This window comes from Eumetopias jubatus, unplaced genomic scaffold (genome assembly GCF_037043125.1).
Source record: "Eumetopias jubatus isolate StellerSeaLion01/CBP00866 unplaced genomic scaffold, mEumJub1_p1.0 scaffold_12, whole genome shotgun sequence".
Lineage (NCBI taxonomy): Eukaryota > Metazoa > Chordata > Mammalia > Carnivora > Otariidae > Eumetopias > Eumetopias jubatus.
Window position 1 is genome coordinate 62,872,337 of NW_028274818.1, and position 25,450 is coordinate 62,897,786.

Consider the following 25,450-nt stretch of genomic DNA (forward strand, 5'->3'; position numbering starts at 1 on the left):
TACCATAAAAATCTTGGCCTCTGTAGCACAAAAACACTTCATTTCAAACTCGGGCATAAGTGGTGGGTGCATCGCACTGCAAATGAAGAGCATACTTTGGAATAATCAGTTCATTCATCTCCAGCAGAATTAAGAAAAAAAAATCTCATCTTCAGTCTCCTCCCACTTTAGGTCAGTAGGGAAACTTTGCTTTCCACTACACATTTCTCCAAAATTTATTATTTTTAAAGGATTAAGTACTAAGTCATTATTTTGGCCTATTATCAGCTGCTTCACCACAACATTAAGATTTTACATGCATTATTTTCTCACTTAATATTCCCAATAACGTTTCAGAGTATTCTTGTCATTTCCATTCCACAAATAAGAAAATGGAGTCTGTCTGGTTTTTAAGTCGCTTGTTCAAAACCATCAAGTCATGAAGACTGTAAAACGGAGTCTCTAATCTACATTGTCTAGCCCTAAATCCTTGGCTCTTTGGAGTATGTCACACAGTTTTAGGACGGTTAGCTACTTACAAAACAGGAAGTGAGGTTTTATTTCTTTATAACAAGCTTTGGACACTACACTTGTTTTCTGCAACTGAATTGACAGAAACAGGTGACATACAGAGAGTACCGAAATCATTTACCCTCAAAGAAAACTGACCAAACTTCTTGGTTAGTGTTTGTGCCCTCAAAATACCTGCCATCGATTGTGAGAAAATTACATGGAAAAGCACCAATCAACTCTGACCACACGATCTATGACAGGGGAAGTTCTAGGTGGTAGATCAACTGTCAAGGAGCAACATTGTTTCAGAACTTCTTTATAGAAATTACATCTGAAAGATGTCTCTCTGTCAGTATTAAATTATTGGTACCAGGCTGAGAGCACATTTGGAATATTTATTGGCCAAAACCGAATAGGAATTAACATGTAACACGTGCCTAGAGTCTGATATCGGAATTTGTCCGGGCTTGTCAATATTAAGCCAACCCTGCAGATTTCTTAAAATAATCTATAAGAAGCAAGAGCCATTGCTGGAAAAACAATAAAAATGTAAGTTCCTACAGGCACAGAAACCACAAAGAATCTGTGAATTCCATCAATAATACCATTTAACAAAATGCCCAATGTCCGCAGGACGATGGTGAAGCCCAAAGGACACGAGGCGCATGAAATAACGCTATAAAGAGAGTACTGCATGTTAATTTTCAATTACTTTATAAGAATATCCTATAGAGACAGAAACTTTAAACTTCATCAGTGAGCTTTTGGAAGCAATAACTGTTGCTGGTTGGATGATTCAATTATCATAAACTATTCTGGCATGTTTCAAAAGCATTGCCATTTTAAAACATAAAAAATGTCTAAAAATGCAACCATAGTAATAGATTCTGAGAGCATGGGTTGGGGGGTGAGGGAGAAAGACAATGACAAATTGGTCCAAAAGGACACTGAGACTTCATAGTTGGAAGACTATTGTGCTGACAATTAGTAACAGGAAGCAGAGCACAAAACAAGTGAATGAAAAAAGCTGAACCAGCAATGAAAGACCTTATTATAGGGCAGAAACATTATTGTAATAAAGGGGCAATGTCCTCTCCTCCATGAAACTCTCACACAGCCACCCTAGCCTCTTTTCTCTCTCCCTGCATTTCATTTTTCCATTAGCATCTGCTCGATTGTGTATTATTTCCAACCCAAAAGAACGCCTCCATAGCGGTCCTAAATTCCAAGGCTTCCAGGTCCTTCCCTGCACCCTGGCCCTGGGCCTCAGTGAACGCTGCTCAAATAAATAAATAAATGTGTTTAAAAAATTAACATAAAGATGGGGCAGAAAAAAACAGAAAGGCAGTGATTTAGCATGTAACTGCCGAGAGATCAAAAAACACATGTCCTTCAAGTCCAATTTGTTGTAAAGGCAATGATCATATGAGTCATACTAAATGTCCAGATGATTCTGCCTCTAAAAATTAGTGTTTCTCCTATGACCTCTCTGGCATGATGAGAGCAAGGCTGAAATGTTCACACTAGTGAATCCTCTTCCTGGAGCTTCAGTTTCCTTAAGGAGAAGGAGCCAAAAGCTCTGAAACACAGTCACAAGATCTGATCCCCCGATACTGAGACAGAAAACTTGTCTAGAGGCATGGAAAGCCCACACCTTCCGAACTGCTGGAAACCCTCATACCTCACGACCCCAAGGTGGCCCGAGATGCCTTAGGTGAGCAGTGAGGTGGAAAAAATCACTGGCCTCGAAACCTCAAAGCCATGGGGTTTCCAGCTCTACCCGCTTCATAGGTGCATGACCAGTGGCAAACCCCAAGGGCTGAATTTCCCTGGCCATCAAGAAGACACATTATGGAGCCTGAAAACCTGTTAGCAGGATTAACAGCACGTAGGTAAAGGGCAAAGCACACAGGTGCTCAACAAGTGGTAATTACTATTACTGTGACTTCTCAGTAGACTGAATGTCTCAAGGAGTCTCTGTGTGTTGCTGAGAGGCAAATCACTGAATGTTACAAGAAAAGACTGAGAGATCCTTCATCGCACTAACCTCACACCACGCAAGACGTAACTCTGTGGAGTCCTGGGGGTGGTTGTGGGACCTACCAATGTTACATAATAAACTCCGATCAAATGATCAGCCACCTAGCTATCACCTGCATGCCTGTCCCCTTGCTACAGCATAAATAAGAATTGCTGTGACTTAAAATACACCTCTGGAGAACACTGAGAGCCTGCTATTAACCGAGTGTGTATAATACTAGGCATAGCACAGAGTTTCGGGGGGGGGTGGGCGCTGACTAGACATTACCTGAAGAGAGCTGTCGTCTCTGAGCCCCACGTATGATTCAATGCACTCCGGCCAGGTGTCGGACAGACCAGGGTCCAAATCATAGCTCTGCTCTGTATTTGCTCTGAGGCTCTGGGAAAGTTTCTTAATCTCTCTAGGTCTTGGTTTCATCATCTCGTTTGTTTGGGGTTTTGTTGTTGTTGTTGTTGTTGTTTTTTAGGTGATTTTATTTCATGTCGTGCTTGTCACGAAAAAATGTGATCACATAAAAAAAGCACCTTGTACAGAGCAGGCTCTTAAAAAATGTCAATTCTCTTCCCTTGCTTCCTTAATTCCCTCTTAATTTCCTATGTATTAATTATAAAATGACCTAAAGCACCAAATATGATGGGCATATAATCAGTTTTTACTCTACAATTTAAAAAACTAATTACACATGAATAGCTCCTTTCTAGAAACTAAAAAAAAGTTAAAAATAAATATTAAATACATACATCAGTTAGGTATCCACATTCAACTTAACCAAAAATGGTCTATAAACGTAAGCAGGTCGTAATGAGTAAAGTCAGAACAGGAGTCAAAATGGTGTGCACGAAGAATTATTTTTACCCTTCAGAGATGGAAGGGTGTCATGGAGGAAAACGCTGGGATTAGTAATAAAACAGTGCAGGGGTCCTTAGCCTCACAGGCTGGCTCATGCTGTGAGGTGGCACACGCTCAGTAAATTTTTACCTGAAAGACTGAGCTAGATGGACCCGTTAATAATTAACTCCATGTAAAAGAGCACCCAAGTGTGTGGATAAACCCACACAGCTGCTTCTCACACGCAGGCTGCAGGCGGAGAGGCTCCCCCGGCGCCCATCAGCCCCCCCCTCCATGCCACCATACCTTACCTCTCCTTTATAAAGAAGTCAGGGTTTTGTGTTTTTTTAATAAACAGATGAAGAGATAATGTACCCTTCCCAAGCGAAAAGCTATCATTTAAAACCTTTCTAGCTGAAGAAAAAACACTGCCTTCAGGATGGGATTTTAAAATGGAGTATTTCTTTGCATCAGTAAAATTCTCTGATACTCTAGTGGGAAAGACGATGAACAGCAATGTTACTTCAAGAGCGGCACACACAAGGCCAGGTAAGCTAACGGGGGGCCTAGTGCCTGACTCTGACCCTGAGAAAACACTGTCTGGCACGATCACAGCATTCTGCTACAGGTTTCAAGTGCCGTATTTATTCCCATCATTTATCCTTCTTCCTCCTCTGATATTTTTCACTCTATACAGGGATAAAAAAATAACATACCATCTGGAGCTTTCATTCATATCTGAGGATTTCATACTCATTTAAATCAACAATAAGAGATTCAGCCGAAGTTTCTCAGAAATAACATTTCAAATTAATGCTATTCCTGTTACCTGGAATGTACTTCATCTTTTGAAATCTTACTATTTCTCTAAACAATCTCAATTTCCAAGAAGGTCCCCTCGATGATCCTCTCTCTCTCAAGCTCTTCTCAGTATGTTAATTGTAAAACTTACTTCAGGACTGAATCCAGACCTGAGGGTTATGAAATGAACACAGGCTTCGAGGTTGGCACTCTGTGAGACAGGGGCTAAAATCCTGGCCCTGCCATTTATCAGATAAGCAACTTCAACCAAGTCACAGAACCTCCTTCAGTCTCAAAAGTAGAGAACGTGATACTCACCTCAGAGCACTGTGAGGAGTAAATGGGAGAACATGTGTGAAAGGGCCTGGCACATAGCAGCGTTCAAAGGAAGCTTGGTTTCCTTCCTTATTTTGTTCTTTTTTCCCTCAGTGCCTGGTACAATGTTGAGAACACAACAGACCCTTGATAAAAACTTTCTAAATACCCATTAGAACTTAGGTTTCCTAAAAACAGGTTTAAATATTCATTGTGATAACTCCCATGTTTCCAAGTTGTTTTCCTTTAAATCATATGCACACAAGGTAGGAAATTTCAAAAAACAGAATTCAGTGTGTGAGGCTGTTAGTTGGGGCGTCTAGAAAACAGAGTTCAGGAAGGGGTCCGAGGCAAAGTGTTTAAGAATAATCCAGTGAAAATAACTACATGTAGGGTGTTCTTTTATGTAAGTATCTTTGGAGAAATGGTAGTTAATTGTTGAACTTACGACAAGTTGAGAGAGAGTGGGAGGGAGGGAGGGGAAGAGAAAGGAGAGGGGGGAGGGCAAAGGGGAGGGGGGGAAGGGGAGGGGGAGGGGAAGAGAAAGGGGAGGAGGAGGAGGGCAAAGGGGAGGGGGGAGGGCGAAGGGGAGGGGGAGGGCGAAGGGGAGGGGGAGGGCGAAGGGGAGGGGGGAGGGCGAAGGGGAGGGGGGAGGGGAAGAGAAAGGGGAGGAGGAGGAGGGCAAAGGGGAGGGGGGAGGGCGAAGCGGGGGAGGGAGGAAGGCTGGCTCTGTCAGGGCCCCTGTTTTCTCCTCACATCATTTAATGTAAGCTACTGAAGCTGATCAGTCCTTGCCTCCTTCCCCTAAGAACAAGACCCACTGCATTCTCCATCTTACAAAAAAGTCATCATCTAACGGAGGACCCAAATTAATTTAAAAATTTCCCCCAATGGCTGGTAACCAAGGGATCCTCTTAGGACAGCCAGAAAGATATTGGAGGATTTTATTACTTTTACTAAAAAGCAAAAACAACTTCTGACTAAAATAAGGGGTAACAATAGTCACAGGGACCAACCCCTTGTGGAAGCTTCGACTTCCCAAGGCTTGAAGGTTTGAAGAATTTGGTCTGCACCCAGCGCCTCGGAGGCCAGAGCAACAGAGCTGCCCCCACAGCTTCAGTGATCCTTCCTTCCTTGACCAGAGGTGGCCACGGGCATGGCTTGGGGGTCTAGCTCATGTGGTTTAGTCACAAGAGCTAGCCCTTACAGATCAAAGTCCTTGGTATTACGTGAAATTGGGATTTTGCCCCTAGCCAAGCAATAGTGACTGTCCTCAACTGCAAGAAAGTGCTGCAAACAGTTTCTACCTCAAGCTTGTAATGATCTCTGAAGAAGACCCAACCAAGTAGCTGCCTTCCCAGTCCAATGTAATTTAGCTGGAGAGAGAAGAATGGCTGCCCTTTAACTCCACGGAGCAAAATCACTGAGCATCTCCCACCCTACATGAATAGTGTTATTTGCATAGCATTTCACAATTTACAAAGTGGGTTTACATACAGCATCTCACTTATTTTTTTAATTTATTTTTTTTTACAGCATCTCATTTAATCCTCACCATAATCCCGAGAAGTAGGCATTATTAATCTCCATGTTTAAAGATGACAAAAATGAAGATCAGAGAAGTTATGTGATTTGCCCAGGCTCACACACTAGTAAAGAAGCAGAATCAAGACTCAAACTCAGGTCTTTTGGCTCCAAGTCGGATGACCTTCTGGCATATAGATCTCGTAACAAATGCTGTAGGAAATGTTTTAAATGAGTATACACAGTCATTGAGCTCTAGGAATTTATCGCTAAGCCCCACCCCCTGCCCCTGCCACCAATTTATACTCCGACAAATGAGGCTTCGAAGGTAAAGACCCAACTACAGATTAGCTTCATATCAGTCAGGAAAGGGGGTGAGAGAGAGCTCAGGGAAGCTGCTAGGGAAGCTATGGGCTCTAACAGATATCTGACCAGGTCACAGACAATATGCTAATGAAGGAAGTACTACAACAGTGATATTAGCTAATAGGAACCTCACATGGAACATGCATACATGTATGTTTATAAAGGACATGGAATGGGTGAAATCTTTCAGAGATGTAGAGGGTTGCTCTCACACCTAGGAGCTGGATTTAAAACTCTGGACTCCACAGCCTGGTCCATGAAAGCAGGATTCTACTTTTTCTTTTTGCACACTTGCTGTATAATACAGAAATAAGGAGGCAAGAAGAGAAATTTTGTGGAAATTTTTTGTCTTGTGGTATTACGGTGTGATCTGAATGAAAGGAAGAAAATATGTGACTAATTATGGCATTATTACTCTTTGTAATGGTCTAAAAATGATCTCCCTTTAAAGTGATTTTTAAAAAGGTTTTCTCCATTCCCCATTCTAAACTTGGTTTATGGGTTAACATTTGTAAATAAATGAATACAGTACCACCCATAAAAATGACAGATAGGAGGAAAATCTGACTGCAGTTATACTAATTCACTGTATGATCAATTTTTAAGTAAGGCATCCGTCCCATACAGTGAGATGCTGCTATTACCAGATATAACTTTGTTTGCCTAAAAATCTGATCACACTTAGGAGAGGAAAAAAGCACCAAATCTTCGAACAGTCAAGTACATAAAATTGTCTAAAAATCACTGAAAACAAAACCGAGGTTAAGAACTTCATATGTAACTCAACCAAACAGAACGTAGCAATATATGTCAAAAAGAAAACATATGGAACATTACAGAATAAGAGAAGAAAAAAAGAATACTGAAAACATATAGAGTATAAACATAGTTATGATTTGGGCAAGTGCTTAATTGTTGGTACATAATACATCAAAAAATAGGGGCGCCTGGGTGGTTCAGTCAGTTAAGACTCCGACTCTTGATTCAGGCTCAGGTCATGATGTCAGGGTCATGGGATTGAGCCCCGAGTCGGACCCTGTGCCCAGTGAGAAGTCTGCTTTTAAGCAGACTTCTCTCTCCCCCTTTCCCTCTGCTCACGCATGCTCTCTCTCTCTCTGAATAAAATCTTAAAACACACACACACATTAAAAAATAACAATTCATCTTCCTTTTGTGAAAAAGGGAGAAATTTGGGATTTTCCTGAGTAAGGAGAGGATACTTGCAAAAGAACTTTTCTTGGGAAGATGAATCTATCCTAAGATTGTTTCCAAATGCTTCAGAGAGGAGAATATGTGAAGGCAAGAGATCAATTAGGAGACTATCAAAATAGTCCAGGCAGGAACTGATGAAGAACTGAACTAGGATGATAGCAGTGAAACCGCACAGTAAGGGAAACAAGACAATACCTTGCTGACCGACAGACTCACGGAGGGAAAAGCACGGTCTGCCTGCGGATGCACCCCTCTATTATGACCAGGTAGGTTCCTTTTTTTATCAAATACTAATTGGGACACCCAATGCTTAAAAGCCTCCAATGGTTTCCAACTGGTGTCCATTAAAAACACCAGACTGGTATTCAAGACCTTCTAGGAGCTGATTACAATGTATCTAATCTTGTTTTTTCTCCAACACAAATTCTCTATCTACTTAGGATATGGCCTCTTCTATTCACAAAATAAGCTACTCATTAATTCTGGACTTCATACCCTTGCTTATGTTGTTAACCTCACTGTGAATGTCCCCCTTCTTCCAAAAACTTAAATATCACCCATCATTCAGAGCTCCTGTTAAAATTCTCCCCTAGTCACCCTAGCTTACTTTTACCTATTCTCTCAACTTACACAGCCATTTATTTCTATAAAATTCATTCTGGCAACCGATCTCATCTCTCCTCCCATTGCCGTGTGTTCTTTGTGTATGTCTCCCAGAGTCAATGACAAAGTCCTACATTCGAAAACTGTATCTTATACTCCTTTTAGTGTTTAGTATGGTTCCAATGGTCGATAAACCCTTTAAAAGTAAGCTATTCTGATCTCTTGTAATCCTTCTATCTTTACATAGTATAGAGTTAGTCTAGATTTATAGGGTTGTCATTCTAGGTTGTATTATATGTGATGTAAGACTATGAACCAAGCCACAAGCAATTTCTCTATCCCCATGAGCAGCCACAGTGGAGACATTAGTAGAAACCAAGTCATTTTTCTACATATTTAAAGCGTCTGTGTCTAATATTTATTCAGAGGTAAAAATGGTTTTTTGGTAGGTTTAAGCCCCCAAATTTCCTTACTTTCTTACAAAGAGAAGAAAAATAGGTTAGTGCATAAACATTTCACTTCATTTTTAAAATTGGCCTAAGAAATGTAGACTGACCTATTTTTTGAAAAAAGGACTGCAGAAAGGTTTCAGAGAGGAAAGAGATATCGTCAGAGTTGGCCAAAATTTGCAACGTGGAATAAGGAAGAATCTAGGAAGCGATGCTAGGGACCCAGGCTGGACCTCTCCCTTCCTCCCACTGAGAGTAAAAGGAAGTAGATCAAAAGTAGGATGAGCCCCAAGACATAGGGACAGATGTTCAAATTCTTCGCTGAGGAACTGTTTTACTTTGGAGTTGGGCTGGTCACTGTCAGAATGTTGGAGACCGTGACTCTTGAGAAGACCAGCTATTGCGCTTAAAGCACGTGTGAGCGCAGCTTTGCATCAGTGCTGGTGTATATGGACCCTGTGTTACTTTTCAGTCATGAGGTAATGTTTGCCATGCGAAGATCATCTCAGTCTATAATGAGCAACTGACCAAATCATAATTCTGATCAGAGACGCACTTTGCTCGAAAACAATTACTATTTTACTTACATGGCCACAGTACTATCTTTAGAAGGTACCTTCACATACAGTTCATATTTGATCCACCCAAAGGATGAAGATCAAAGATTTTTATCTACATTTCAGGGGGCCTGGAGAGTTTACATTCTGCATGCCAAAGGCTATCTAGCAATTTAAAGTATTGGAACTCTGACCTCAAATCAGATCTTTAATCTAGGGAAAACGGCACCGAATGGATATGGGGGAGGGAAATAAAATGTAAATGACAAGAGAGAAATTTGAATTCTAACCTTGATTCTTGGCTAACACTACCTAGTATAGCAACCTTAAACAGATCACTGAATTTCTAAAGGCCTCCTTTTTCTCATCAAAAACAGGAAAAATCTGGACTAGATGTTTTCAGACATTCATTCAAAAATGGTTATTAAGCCCTAATATGAAGGCACTAGGAGATATAAGGTAAAGAACACTAGGCTCTTTACCCTAAAATAACTTGCAGATTGGTAGATGAAACATAACACATGAACAAATAACCCAAAAACAATGTGATAACAACAAAAGAGAACAGCTTTGTGAGGGGCAGGGAGGACTGATTTAGCAAGGACTGAGACTGGGAATTTAAATCTGAATTCTTAAAGGATGCAAAAAAAACCATCCAGACAAATAGAGGACAGAAGGTCGGTCCAGTCAGAGAGAACAGCATAAACAAAGTCTCAGAGCAGAAGAGCCGTGGAGTTTGCCGAAGTGTGACCGGCCGGCAGAAGACACAGGAGGCAGGAGTTGAAAGCAGAGGTCAGACTGAGGAGGTCCCCACAGGACACACTGAGGAGGTTGGGCTTCTTCCAGAAGGCAGTGAGAAACCAGGGCAAATGGCACAGTCAGAACTTAACTGTACAAGGGCCACTGTGTCAGTCACGAGAAGTAAGGGTGGATGGGGCAGAACCTAGAGGCAGGGCGTCTAGTTAAGAATCTCTAGTAGAGATGGTGAGTGCTTGCTCTAGGGTGATTACAGGCAAGAATGGACAGAAGTTCAGAAAATAAGAACTCAGTAGACACTCAGTAAAAACAAACTCAGTAGAAACAAATGCACTGGGAATGGGGTGACGATGTAGAGGAGGGGGCAAGGCATGGAATGAATGGGTCCAGGCTTCTGCTCAAGACAGAACTGACTGTACCCAATACAGGGGGGAGGACCGACAAGATTATCCTGAATTCCACTTAGGACAGGTTGGGGCCCAGAAATACCCGGGGAGAGATGTCCAGGAGCCGGCTGAGTACCGCAGGAGAGAGGCCTGCCCTGAAGATACGTCTTATGGGAATAAGCTGCCCATGGGTGGGAACTGAAGCTTTCCAAGTGAATGTGACACACACACACCCCTCCTCCCCCAGGGAGAGAGTACAGAATGAGAGGCGTCCTTGGCCAGAACCCACTGAGATACCACAATCCACATAACAGGCAAAGGAAGAACAGCAGGAGAGAGAGACATCCCAGAACAGTCATGCCAAGAGAGAAGCGGGGACCAACAGTATGAAATGCAGCCTGAGGTGTCGACCCAGGAAAAGAACAACTGAAAAATGTCTGCTCGTCTGAGCAGGTAAGTGGTCCCTGGAGAACTTCCGGAGATTGGTTTCAATCAAGTGACTGAGAGAGAAAGCGAGACGGCAGTGGATTAAGAGAAACAAGGAACATACACCATCTTTGGGGGAACTTTAGATCAGAAAGGAAGAAAGGTGAAAGTTAGTGAAGATTGGAAAGAGGGATTCCAAGTCCCTACCGGTTCTCCTACTTCCCCTTTTCACATGGATAAAAAGCCTATTTTGGTCAAATTCCAGTAAAACCCCCATTAAATTTGAAGTCACATTTTTAATTACCAGGAAAAACAGGGGACTCATGTAGCTCTCAGTGGAATATACATATATAACGTTTCCCAACATACCTTAGAAATACGTGGTAAAATCATCTCTTTTTTCGCTTACTCAAGGGGGCCAGGGCCAGAGGGGAACTGTTGGCCAAGTAACCCTTCCTTGCTCCAACTCTTCCTTTTCTTAATGTCTCATAAAAACATTCTTTGTCCCCCTCAGCCTGGAATATCCTTCTCCCCTACTTTACTTAACTCCTATTCACTCTGCAAGGGTCTGCTCAAACTGCCCCTCACAGAACCACAGCATGTAGGAGACAAAAGGGCCTTGAAGTTCGTTACATCCGAGTGTTCCCACAATGCTGAGAGCTTCAGAGAATGACCCATCCATGGTCATACTTCTGCCTTGTGGCAAAGCTGAACTTGGAACGACTTCTTCAACCAGCGTCCATTTCACCACGCCTCATCTCTGCACAGCAGCTTAAGATCGTGGTAAGTCAAGTTTTAAGAACCATCAGTCTTAAACAGTTTATTTGGTCTAAGACCCAGGTTAACACACTTCTGAAAATGAAGGAGCGGTCTACAACTTCACTTGTTTGTTTGAGTCAATTACCTACAACTACTTGATTATACGAGTGAAGATTACAGATGTCGACTAATATTTATATCGCGGATAGGCTGACTGTCAGTCACTAAATAGGATCTGTCCCCCAGAGTGTAGCCTTGATTCCAGCCTCTGCCAGTGGAAGTGTTGGAGCAGATGTGGGCAGACTGTGACATACAGTATGTCTTTAAAACTTGCTGGGGTGTGAAATTTCATAAGGTCAAAAAATGCTGCATTTTGATCAGCAGACACAGGAGTTCTGTACTTCTGTAAATTATTTCAGACAAACCAATACCATTTGCTAGTAAAACAGAGAAACTAAGAACTGTACTGGCTTTATGTAGGAGATAATGTGTGCTGCTAGTGTTTTAAAGGCCAATTTCTATCACTTTAAAGCAAATGCTCATCCAAAAGTCTCTAGAATGAAAATGTGCTCTTAAATCAACGCAAAATACAAGATACTATTTCAATTAACAACAGGGTTTTAAAAATCATTTTCTACTAAAAGAAAGCCATAAATATCTAATGAGCATTCTGGTGGGGGGAAAAATGGTTTCCTTAACTAATACATACATATTAACAGTGTTCTCACTTCTTAAAAAATGAAATCCCTACCTAACAATCCATTTATAGAAACAGAGAGGTGTCTGGGTTGGTTGGTTTGTTTTTTAAGTTAGTATTCTTGCCACTCAACTGATTTCAGAAACCCTTTGGTTTACTGCTTTATCTTATTCTTTAAAAAAATTAAAAGATAGTATCCATAAAAAAGGCTGGGGCTCTATCCAATTTTAAAACGACTTTTCTAACATTCAAGGACTTTTGTTATCTTGCATTTTTTTCTGCTCCTATTTGATATTATTCATTTTAATTTTTTTGCTTCAATCTTTACCTCCTATCTGTTTCAGATGTAGCTAACAGAAAACAACATATAACCAAAATCAAAATTAAGAATGGTGTCTGGCTAAAGATTTTATCTCAATGGTACAGACTTTAGCTCTTATTCAAGTTTATTTTAACCTAACATTACTTTTTCAAATGCTTTATTTCTGACTTAACACCAGACAACCCTTTCGTTGATTAATGAGTACTACAGCCAGCCTGAAGAGCCTGGTCATAACACAGCAAGGATAACTGTTGCCAGAATCACCAGCAGCAGCATCTTTCAGTTTATTCTTGGCTATGGTCAAGAAAATATATAATTCCTAAATAAATTTTCATTACAAACATTTTTCTTAGATACTTGTAAGGAAGAAAAATTTAACTTCAAACATGAAATCTCCCCAGAAAACAGTTTCTGAAATAAATCACTTGTTTCTCCTCCTATGATCAACGAAAAGAGCTAAGATCATGACAGTAAACTGATTAGAAATGTACCAGGTCCTGCAACAACCTTAACAACCAAGTTCACTTGGCAACCGAGTTCAAAGGTCCCTGTTTACATTTTATAAAGAAAAAACTTGAGGTACATATTTGAGAAATCGTATTTATCACATTTAAGTTCTATATTCAACTAGACTGTATTATATAAGACCATATATCATCGATAATCCCTATGCTAAGAAATTGAAATTGTATCAAAGCTGAAAACTTCCCTGCACTTAAATACAAGCCTAAACTTTTTCATAGGCTTCTCCTATACTGTAAGATAGCTGACACATGAGGTCATACAAATAAATAAATACAAGGTGAATCAACAATTATAATGAACTTACTTGCCACTGAAAAGTTGTTGAGGGGATAAGGTAAATCCACATCTTGAGGTTTCTCTTTATATCCTATGAATGAGCCATCTGTCTTCAAAAGGAAATATCTTGGCCTCCAGTTTTTTATATATTCTCCTACATGAGGAAAGCATGCATGTTAATGCTGGGGAAAAAAATGAACAGCAGCTTTTATGTGAAAAATAAATTATGGTACAATATATGTCCCACAACACTGGCCTCTAAAAATTTAGTTAGGCAATTTTCTTTTAACTTAGCTTACAAAAGAAAATACATAAGCCTGCAATTAAGATTCAATAAAAACTCAAACATGTTTTGTTTTTAATGATTTCACACTTTGATAATTCATTTGCACCATTATTTCTTCAGAGAATCATTCATCTGAGTACCCATTTTGTTCAGTTTTTCATTTTATCAGATGGTTGTTAGAGCATATTTCAACCATTTTAAAAAGCCTTGGTAAATCATCCACACACAGTATCAAGGAATTTCGATGAAAAACACTTATCATAAGGAGGAACATGAAATAGATGTTTATCTTCCATGTACTACTGACTAATTGTGTCATTTTTTAAGAAGAAAGGGGGAAAAGTCTTTTCATTGTTAAATCTCGATCATAACTTGTTTAAACAACATTTTATTGTTCTGAATAGGGAAATTATCTTCTGTAAAATGCTGTAAATAAGTCAAGGAAATGAAAGAACATGGGTTAACAGAGCTTAAAAACCACACACACACTCACACAAACAGTAATAACTGTAAGAACACATGGTACTAGGCCAAGCACATAGTAGTCAATAAATGCATATGTATCAAATTTTGATACGAACTATCACCTAGCTATCAAAATACACATTTTTAGCAACCAGATCACAAGCTGCTTACCTAAGAAGCGACTTGACTGAATTTTAAGAAACAGAGGTGCTCCATAACACCATAAGAGATGGAAGGCTATCTGGTCTCAAAACTGTCAGTTCTCTACTGGATATTTCTAGTTCTTCGATCTCAAATGCTGAATCAGAGTCCTGCAAGAAACTGAACCCAGTTCCAAGTTCCCTACAAGTCAGCTTCTTCCCTGGACCCCAGTTGCCCAACTCAGGCTAACATGGGGCTGGTTCCCTCTCCTTCGGCTAGGCCAGTGCTGCCTTCACAAGTCTCTCATTTAGCCCAACCCAAAGGGGGCCCCTCACGCCTTGCCTTTCTGCTGTTGTGCTGTGCCGGCCCCCTGCCGTGCTGTCCCCCCTTCCATCCTCATGCATCTATCCCTCCAGATTAATCCTCTGTCTGTGTGTACCACTTTGATCTACATCGTTTTCTGCTCAAAAATATTCTGACTCTTTCTGTTTAGTACAACTCTCTTAGCATAAAACGTAAGCAACTCCATAGTCTCACCCCAACATACATTTCAGATATGGGGTATGCCTCTGGATCAGCAATTCTCAAGCTCTTTACCTCACCCCTCTTTACACCCTTAACCTTCACTGACAACTCCAACAATCTATTTAGGTAGATTATGTCTATGTTTACTATTTAGGAACTGAAAAGAAAATTTAAATGCCTTTATTACTTCCTTTAAAAATAACAATAAACTCATTATGTGTAATATAACTAACATATTTTTATGAAAATCATTGTATTTTCTAAAACAAAATAAAATCAGCAAAAGAGAACTTCTTTCCATTAAAAAAAAAAAAATCTCTTTTGATGTTTGGCTTCACAGAAGATAGCCAGGTTCTCATATCTGCTTCTGTATTCAAGCTACTGTGGTATGTTGTTTTGGTTTAAAATACAGGAAAGAGATCTGGCTCAACAGGTACGCAGCCAGAAAGGGCAGGAGTATTGGGATAGTTACGGCTCTCTTTCTGAAAGGTTAACTGCAGTGTGGAATTTGAAACCATGTCAAGAAAACTACTGTTACGTGAAAATCCATTGGTCTCTATTACACATTGAATGAATCTTTTACACACTATGCATGATTTTGCAACATCAGACATGGATCCTTTAGAAAACACTGCTTCACTGAGTTATACTGATCTTCCAAGCGTTGACACATTTGGTTAGGCAAGTATCATCAGAAAAGCAAGCACTGGGAAGCCATCAAGCTCACAATGGCAGATATGTTCTATTTTTTGCTTCGAAACTTGATTTTCCCCATTGGTCCTAATTACTGTCAGTTCTTTTTCCCTAAAGTGATACTTCTACTGCCCACCCTAGTGCTTACCACTTGGTAGATGTTGAATAATAATCTATCAAATGAACTAAGACATGAAGGAGATGCATACAAATATCACTCCAGCACATAAAAAGCACTTAAAGGGAAAGAAAAAGAAAACCTGACTCCTCTCCTCACTTCGCTTTAGTGAAAATATATGGCCCTAAGGTTAATAAACACATGCCAAATTTACAAAACCAGAATGTTAAATTCACACTTCCCATTACAAAGATGAAGTAAGTTCCTTTTTTGATTGTACTTAATTTTTCCATTTTTACTTATGGACTCCAACATAAAATTTAAAATCATTAGATATTAAATATCTAATTAGTAATATCATATTTGGATTTCAAATGCTCCTGCAAAACAATAACAGATTCATATTGGTATCAGATGCTCTAAGTCTATCAAGCTAAAAAATAAGCAATAGTTTAGTAAGTATACAAAACAAATTCATCTAAAAAATTTAAAAGAAGCAAAATGGGATAGCACTATTTCTTACTGTATGAAAGTACTGAAAACACATATTCAAGAAATATGAAATTAAAAGAAATAAACATCAAATTTTCATTTCTAAGAATAATTTCCTGCCAGTCACTAATGCTGTCATGCTCAGTTGAAAGACACAAGACACCATCACATGAATCTTCTATCTTTTTTGTTAAACAAATCTTAGGAAATTTAGAATATTTTATGTGGTCTGCAGCAAGAATTCTGGCTGCCAGAAAGTTCTTTTAAAAAAAAATCTATTGGCGCGCCTGGGTGGCTCAGTCGTTTAAGCGTCTGCCTTCAGCTCAGGTCATGATCCCAGGGTCCTGGGATCAAGGCCCGCATCGGGCTCCCTGCTCGGCAGGAAGCCTGCTTCTCCCTCCCCCACTCCCCCTGCTTGTGTTCCCTCTCTTGCTGTCAAATATATAAATAAAATCTTTAAAAAATAAATAAATAAATATAAATAAAAATCTATTATGTGTCCTTGACATATAATACATTACACCAAGACAGTGCAGGAGTCATTCGCAGTCAGGAATAAAATTGAAAAGTCAAAATTTACATTGTTGATAAAATAAAAAGTATTATTTCTCACAAATTTTGATCAATAATTTTGAATTGATTCAGTTAAATCAGTCAAAAATTGTGCTGTCACAGAAAGCTAACAGTGGATCTCCAACTTTAAGACTCTTGATTTTTTATCATTGTTTATAATATGAATGGACTTCCTAAGAAGATGTTCAGAACGGAGTACATTTACTTATTTATTTGCTCTGGGTCCTAGAGACACAGTAGCGGACCAAAAAAATAAGAAACACAAGGACTCGAACTCTTGGACTTTCTATTCTGGTACTACACCACGTTTCAGGCACCCCCTAAAATTCAGAGAAGGCTTCTAAAAACTTCCTGAAAGCAGATCCTTTTTTATAGGTTCCCAGGAATGTTCTCAAGTTCATATAATAGCATGATGTGTTGGCCTAATTAAATATTTATTTTCTAGTTCCAAAAGTAGAACTAAGAAGGGATTCTTTTTCTGCCAAAGAACTGGGCCTTACCGAGGACACAAATTCACAAGGTAGGGAATAAAGCAAAAAAGCAAGCTTTACCACCCCCTACTAGACCCAGAAGAGAAGAAGAAGACTCCTAGCTCCAGAAAGTATAAAAAGTCATAGCTTTCCACAATACCACGACAGGCCACCGGGCACACTGATGGCAAAGCAGAATTGTTCCTGCTGCGTTGGGGACCTTGTCCAGCTGGTCACAAAAAGGGACCTGAACACTCTCCTCACTGACTCGGTAGTTGAGGCAGTGAGAGTCTGGATGAGGAACATGTTCTCAAGCCGTTCTAAAAATATGGCCAAAAAGTCCTTGCTTTTATGGGGCGAAGTGCCCGGAACAAAGGTGCCCTCTCTGCCACCCAGCCTTTTAAGAGAGACTGCTAAAAGTCAATCACATCTTGTATTTTAAACATAGCATTTACACCTAAATTTACACATGCTGTATTAAAACCAAGCTGTACCATACTTTGGTATTTATAGCCCATAGGTTTCAACTAATTTAAGAGACAGCTTGGTTGTAACGGGGAGAAAGTCTTGTTTAAAAAAACAGCAGCATTTATGGGGTACCGATTCAACATTTCTATGTGCTGTCACAATAAATCTTCAGCAAGCGCCACAGCCACACCTGGATGGAATTTCCAGCACAAACTCTTCCCGACCTTCTATCTCCCTTCAGGAAGGGTGCTTTCAATTCTTTCTCACACTCCTTGGCTGAAGGCTTTATGCTTTTTGAAGTACATGTGTTTTGATATTGGAAACAGCATATTTCCCAACAGGGATCCTGATATTTTGGCTTCTGTAGTGAGCTGAATGGTGACCCCTCAAAAGATACGTACCCACCCTAATCCCCGGGACCTGGGAAAATTGCCTAAGATGGCAAAAGGGGTGATGAAGTGAAGGATTTTGAGAAGAGGGGCTTATCCTGGATAAGGTGGGTGAGCCCCAAATCCAATCACAGACATCCCCGAAAGTGTGAGGCAGAGGGGGCTTGGACACACTGGAAGGAGAAGGCCCCGTGACCCAGCGCCACACCCCCAGCCAACGAATACCTGGAGACACCAGGAGCTGGAAAGGCAAGGAACGGATTCTCCTCTGAAGCCTCCCGAGGGAGTCCGACCCTTCCTGACACCCGGATCTCTAACTTCTGGTGTCCAGAACGGTGAGAGAATTTGTTACTGTCTTTTGTTTTGAACCACCCAATTTGTTGTAATTTGTTACGATGGCCCTAGAAAACTTACTGCAGTTTCTTAGCACTCTAACCAAAGGCTTGTTTATAGAACCAAAACAAAACAAAACCCTACTGATCAATTAAGTTCTTGGCATCAGTGGTATAGAGACACATAGTTAATACCTTATGAATGCAAAGGACAAAATCCACCTACTCTCAACAACAGGACAGAATCCTGTTTGTCAAATGTGGGGTTGGAAAAGGCTATTTACTAGAGGTCACAGTTTTACTTGGTTATAACCAACTGACTTCAGATTCTGGACTTTTGCCAACTTTCTTACTTTACTTAATAATTTATTTCCTGTAAGCTCTTAAAACAAATAAATAAAAAACCTCAGTGTTTTTGAGTGAATGTTGGCCACAGAGAACATTCTTGATTTTTCCAGCAGAGTACAAATAATAGTTTGGCTCTCAGGCTTAATCTTTAATAACAACCTTAGATGGGAGATGGTATGAGCTTAAATTCATACTCACTTTGCACCTAAATATTTTGATAGAGTATTCAAGTGGATCATCGTTATTAGCGATATGCATTCAACTCAGGGTTATCCAACAAAGTTGACAGTGCTCCTTTCCTACTGTTCACCTAATTTCAAATTATATTGGTATTTGACAATCCTCACATACTACAGATTATTCCATTAATACTTCACTGAGAATCAGGTTTCTGGCTCCTGCTTTGGCACTTTTTGATGACTTCAACTTTGAAAAAGTGCAAATGTATACCTTCGGACTAAAAGCAGACTGATGAAAACATTCAAATGGTCTTACATCTAGAATAACCAGGAAATGCCTAGATTTGTTTAGACATACCAGTGGGGAAAAAGACCCTTAGAAATAATTCAGCTGGTATCCCTATAAGTGAATTATGTTGATAAATATTTGATTCATGCATTCATGCATTTGTACAGCAAGGCTGTGTTCCAGAACCTGGTCCCAACTCTAACTTCACAAGAAGTAGACAATTAGCTGTGCAGTCAAGTACGTACAGGCTGAGAACAGTGCAGAAAGACTCATTCATCTACTGGAGGCCTAGCCTCCACCGGCATGGGCTATACTAAAAACACAATTTAGGTGGATGAACTAAGATGTCATTAAAATAGATAGAGATAGAACCCAATTGAAAAGAAGTCTGTAGACGTGTAGTACTGTTTTTCACAAATCCTACACACACGATCATTTAGAATTTAATTAGACAAAACACTTAAGCATCATTTTTAAGATAAGCTACTTCCCTAGGATAAAATACAAAGAAAATGAATGACGCTGGTTACCAACAACCGTACTGCAAACAAACTGAAATTCTGATTTCTCTAAGAGATTCAGGGGACACAGCTTTTGAAAGTACCAACAGCCTCTCACACGTGCTGGTGCTGTCACACAGGCTTCCCAAGCTAATCGCTCCCATAGGAGGAGGGCGAGGGCATGCCGGGAAGGAGGCACCACTGTCTCATCATAAAGCCGAAATCACTATCAGCCCAGCTTTCCTGAGACTATATATTCTCTGTATTTTATATCCATGTTTAATCACAATCCACATTTTTAAAACATTACTATTTGTCTTCGTCATCTCAGAGGGGGAAAATGAATAATATCCACACTCGCTGTGTCTGTTAATAACAAATAACCTTACACCTTCATTCTTTACAGAGGGGGAGAGCCAACAGTATTTATACAAACAAGCAACTGGCCATATTACCACCAGGTAAGGCATGCAGGTCACATTTTCAGAACAAAAGAAACCCTACTTAAGACAAACGCTGTGTAATAAAAGTCACAACAAATAGTCGTGGTCAATACAGGATCAAGAAACTGCTCCAATGGGGCCTCAGTTCTTTTCCCGCTCTGCCTCATCCTTCAAGTGCTCTAGGAAGGACAACATTATGCTTTGGAGCGAGCATTATGCTCCAGCTTCCCAGCGTGGGTGGGTCTGAATCCTGGCTCTTCCACTTCTCAGCCATGGGAACTTTAAGCTCTCTACTCCTAGCCTCCTGATCTGAAACCCAAGAAGCATAATAGCAGCAAACTGAAAGACAGGACAAGAAAGCACTCACCTGAGTGCAGCGTGAGTTAGATTTTGTTTTTATTAAATAATGGAACCACTGTCATTTATGGCAATATCATTTACAACTCAGCTCCAAGCTTGCATTAAATATTCCACTAATCAGTAGTACACTCACGCTGGAATATGGTCATAAATAAATGAGGCAACAGGCAACCATCAGTAATAAGTTTACTCTAAAACCCCCAAAACCAGTCTCTTTAGCTAGTGTCAGGTATATAAAACTTGAATCCTTTCCAAAGAAATGAAAAGGCTATCCCACATCAAAATTAATTAATTAATTAATTAATACTTCCTTTTTCAAGGCAGGGTTACGTAAGAATATCAGAGTAACTAGTCTTCCAAAAAAAAAAAAAAAGAGCTAAAGTCTCAGATCTCTCTGAATCATTTTTATTAAATGATATACACAGGGTACAGGACCATGAAAATCAAATAATTTAAAATTTCCCAAGAAGAGCTTTTAAACCCAAAAATGGCAGCTTTCAGTCAAAATAGATTTATATGACTTTAAGAAAGCTTTAGTCTTAAGTAAAAGTCTTCATGGGACAAATTTTACCTAAGACAAAAAGAAGCTTAATGTTGATAGCAGTATAAAATCGATTAATTTCATGGTTTACAATATAGTTACCCATTTAGTTACTTGTTGACAGATGCCAACCAAATTTACACATGAACCACCTAAGAGAAAATATAGCAGAGTCTTTTTTCCACTAGTCAATTTTCATAAGTAAATATTAGCACCACAAATACTGAATATATAATTCACAATAGTGTGCTATGTCTTAAATATCTTAAAAATCATACAGCCAAATATAGTTACTGCGGAAATGCATGATGATAAACATAACATTTGCAATCTTTGAAATTGTCTGTTCCACTTTTATGTAGTGCATTGCAAGTGTTCTAGTCCAATTAGATCTAAGTAAAAGCCCTATGAATGTGTCTGAGGGAATAAAACAAGTAGAATTTCTCACTGAAATTATCATTGTCCTCTCTTAACAAGTGTCTTGAAAATAATCCTAAGGATTTTTTTTTTTTGTATTATCTACATTGCAATGAGCTAGCATAGTAACAATTTTTCAACTCACAGGGACAATCTGAAACGTAAGTACTTTGGCATATTCTACGAGCTTACTAGATCTATGTTGATTAGGTGTTTCAGCTCCTACAAACACAGAGGTTTGGGTTGTTATTCCCCTTTTATTAGTCCTTTCAAGCATAGTCTTCCCTTGCGGGTCACACTCTGCGGTGTCATCTGTGCAATCTCCTTGACCATCATTGACCAGCTCTGGCTGTGTCTCCACCGTCTCTGAAAACTGGGTGGGGTCTACCACACACGCCCAAAGCACTACACACTTCTGCCCCGCTCCCTCATCTTCAGGTACCGTTCATAGCTCAAAGCGTCACAGCTCAGAGAACAAGGTTCTTGAAACACTTTTATTTAGAGCCGGGGAAAACGGGCTTCTGATAGATTCATTCATTCAAAAATACATCGTTTGAGTGTCAAAATGCGCACGCGCACGGAGAACTCAGGCGTGGCGGATCCAGGCACAGGCCCTGCCCTCGTGGTGCTCTAAGCCTAGCGGGCAGCTGTGAGAAATGCAGAAAAGTGGATGCTTTGGGCAATTAAAATGCAAAACGAAAAGTTCTTCGTGATCTAGGAAGTCATACTGAGGGGTGGCAGCATCTCCCACACGGGGCATTTCCCGGGGCACCCCACGTGCCTTGTGGAATGGTGCTCAGTAACATCTGTGGTCTGATGCATTCCTGTGGGGAAAGGGCTTGGCAGGAATATCGGCATAGGATCCCTCAACAAAGAACTGGTTTGCTGCTGTGCTGGTTCCAAGATCGGGCCCTGCACCCATTCCTCTTGGAAGCCTCATGACAATACAAGCCGGAGGCCTGGTAATCGTTCACGATGCTTCTTTCACCTAGCGTAACATGTAACACACCTGAGCCTTTCAAGATTCAAGATCCTGCCCGAGCAGTCTTTTTCTCTCATGGTTTTCTGCACAGTATTGATTAATGAGGTCATATTGCAAAACACTCAAATGTTTATGATGATTTCACCCTGCTTGTCTGGTTGTCACATAAGGTCACTGAGAGATTTGTCTGCTCTTGTACTGGTCAATGTTCCCATTGCAACTGACCAGATGGAAGGTGTTTACAATTTTGGTGAATTTGCGTTGCGCTTCCAAGATGCCTTAAAAGCTTTCCAGATGTACCCACATTCCTCTGCTTTCCCACATATGCTCCTTCATGATTATTTTGAAAAGTATATTATAGTCAAGAGATTGTGCTTCCACTGCATAATGCATGAACTTGTCATTTTTATATTAGGTATAGTTTTCATATCTCCTTCCTAAAGAAGGCTGGGGCCCATGTTTTGCTTTGAAGCTGAAGCAGTGACGAGAAAAGGACCCACGCGCTGAATACCACAGATGTTCCAGAGTGACCTTCTCTAAGGTCAGAACGGTGGCCTGCCGGTACTTCACCTACTTTATCATTTTCCTCTCTTTTCCAGAAAACTGCACAATGATCACCTATCTTTTAGCATTCCGGTATTTGTTTCCAGGTATTCTATAAACTAGTTAATCAAATCCCGGTTTCCTTTGTTTTTCGAAAACACTGCAACTTCAAAACTGTGACACTTAACTAATTATCCTTTTAAATTTAAGAACATCTTAAAAGAATTACAGTGTTCAGTTTTACTTTGAGAGAAAAGCAAGGTGAATGGAAAGACAGAGAAGAAAGAGAGAGAGAGAACAAAAAGCATCCACACAAACTAGCCAACAGAAAAACAGCATCTTGGCAATTTAATGAAGAACAAACCGTGAGATTAGTTTACATAGCAGTAGATATGTTGTGGAGAATTACTCAATCTGCACTCAGCTTCCTGCTGGGTTAAATGTGAGCTAAATTATTATTTTGCTTACATTTACGCCCTTGTAGATTGTGAAAGCAGAGTCTTCTTTTTAATTTGCTTTCTGCATGATAGCAAAAAGTCTCCAAGTCCACACACTGCATTAAACACCCGGTCATTCCCGTAGTATTGTAACAAAGTAGCTAGGGCCACAGAAATTTAAACAATTTCGAAGAAATGGACGAATTTTAAAAGATGACATTTTACAACTTCTTTATTAGAAATATTTTCCATTTCGCCACACCATATTCCCTAAATGTTTAAATTAATGTAATCTCCTACATTATATATTCACTGCAGTAAATAGCCTTAATGAATATCAAACACGGAGGCAGGGAGTCCATAACGCCAGCCTACTCACTATGCACCTCTAGCACCTACCACAGAGCCGGCTGGTATTTATCCATTAATTGAATAAATAAGCCTACCACTACGTAAACCACACTCATGTCAGCAAAGCTCTCTCAAACAGAAATCTCACTCTAACACAACGCTGCATAGCTTACCCCATGTTTCTGTTAGAACACATCCGATGGATAGCATATATAACCATCAGTGTCTCCCTAGGGCAGATGGTGGGAGTTGGCAGCAGCACCTGGTCATCAGGAGAAGGCCGGTGCCATTTGAAAAACCCCTCAGGTGATTCAACCCTTCCATCCCTATATTCAAGTCACTGCCTTGTAGAATAAAACCCAACAAAGCAGAATGGGGTTTTATCTCAGACCTACTGAGTGTCCCCTATAATAAATCTCCAGGAGCACAAGACCCGAAAATAACACCACATCAAACCACCAACTCTATCCCTCTGGGGCCAAATCCCTGGCCTTCCCAACCCCATCCTCCTCCCCCTTCATTTTTTCCGAGGCCGTATACTGACCGAGACTTGTCTCACAGCAGGTAAGTGGTGAACAGAAGAAGTGCTAAAAGGCAGGATGAAGGGGACACTTAAGTGCACAGAGCCATGCACAGTGCTCAGGCATCACCCCCATGACCTCCCCACAGTGGCACGGAGAGACAGGTGCCAGGGTAGCCTTACTCTGCACAGCCATGCTGAGACAAGCCAAGGACAAAGTTGAGATCTGAATAAAGATCTGCTGAAGTAAACAAAATCCTGCCCTGCCACACTGCTCAAGCCCTCAAAAGGAGGAAGTATATTACACCAGTGGTGAGAAGCACATACTCTGAAGTTCACATGCCAACTCTACCACCAACTAGCTGTGTGCCTTTGGGCATACTGCTTCCTATCTCTGTGACTCAGCTGCTTCTTCTGGAAAATGGGGACAACAGTTTAGAAAAACTGAATTAATATTTATGAGGGGGGCACCTGGGTGGCTCAATGGGTTAAGCATCTGCCTTCAGCTCAGGTCATGATCCTGGGGTCCTGGGACTGAGCCCTACATCGGGCTCCCGCTCAGTGGGGAGCCCACTTCTCTCTCTCCCTCTGCTCCTGCCCTCTGCTCATGCTCTCTCTGTCTCTCAAATAAATAAAATCTTTTAAAAATATATTTATGAAGTACACAGAACAACATATGGCTAATACTGAGCATTACACAGCATTTGTTAAATGAATAAAGAAAGTGTGGCTAACCAAAAAAGATGTAGTAAGTGCTTAACATACATAAGCATATTAAACTAAACAAAAGTGGAGTATTTAAAATAAAGTGTAATTTGTTAATCTCATTTGGCCCGACTATCACTGTTTCACATTAGCTGAGCAGAGTAGATGCTGGTTTTTTGTGGAAAAATTTTCAATTTTTGTTATTCACTTTGCTTATATCCTATTTTCATCCCCCATTGTTATTACCAATAACAATGAGTTAACGTATCATTTATACTCAACCAATTGAACTCTTTTGTTAAAAACAGATAATGCTGTCACAGAAACAGTCTCTCTTGATTCAATATCAAGTAAATCTATGAGGAAAAAAAAAATCAAGCACTCCACTGGATCTACTACTAAACATCTCCATGTTTCTTTCAAATTATCTCATAAAAGGTTAGCACATACAAGAAGCAAACACAAGAGTATACAACTCACTACTTTTATACCAGGCCTTTCTTACTCTTCCTTTTTTATTGTGCAAGTTAATTATTTAACCTCAACCA

The 25,450-nt window shown here is 40.1% G+C and overlaps 1 protein-coding gene across 4 annotated transcripts in view; it reads right to left on the minus strand.

Annotated features, from left to right (window-relative positions):
• Window positions 1–25,450, minus strand: part of AKT3 (AKT serine/threonine kinase 3) — a 316,408-nt gene that overhangs the window by 169,347 nt on the left and 121,611 nt on the right. For all 4 annotated transcript variants that reach the window (XM_088017172.1, XM_088017171.1, XM_028111550.2 and 1 more), the window contains one exon: window positions 13,364–13,489. In XM_088017172.1, coding sequence (XP_087873298.1) covers window positions 13,364–13,489 — 126 coding nt within the window. The remainder of the gene's footprint in view (window positions 1–13,363; window positions 13,490–25,450) is intronic.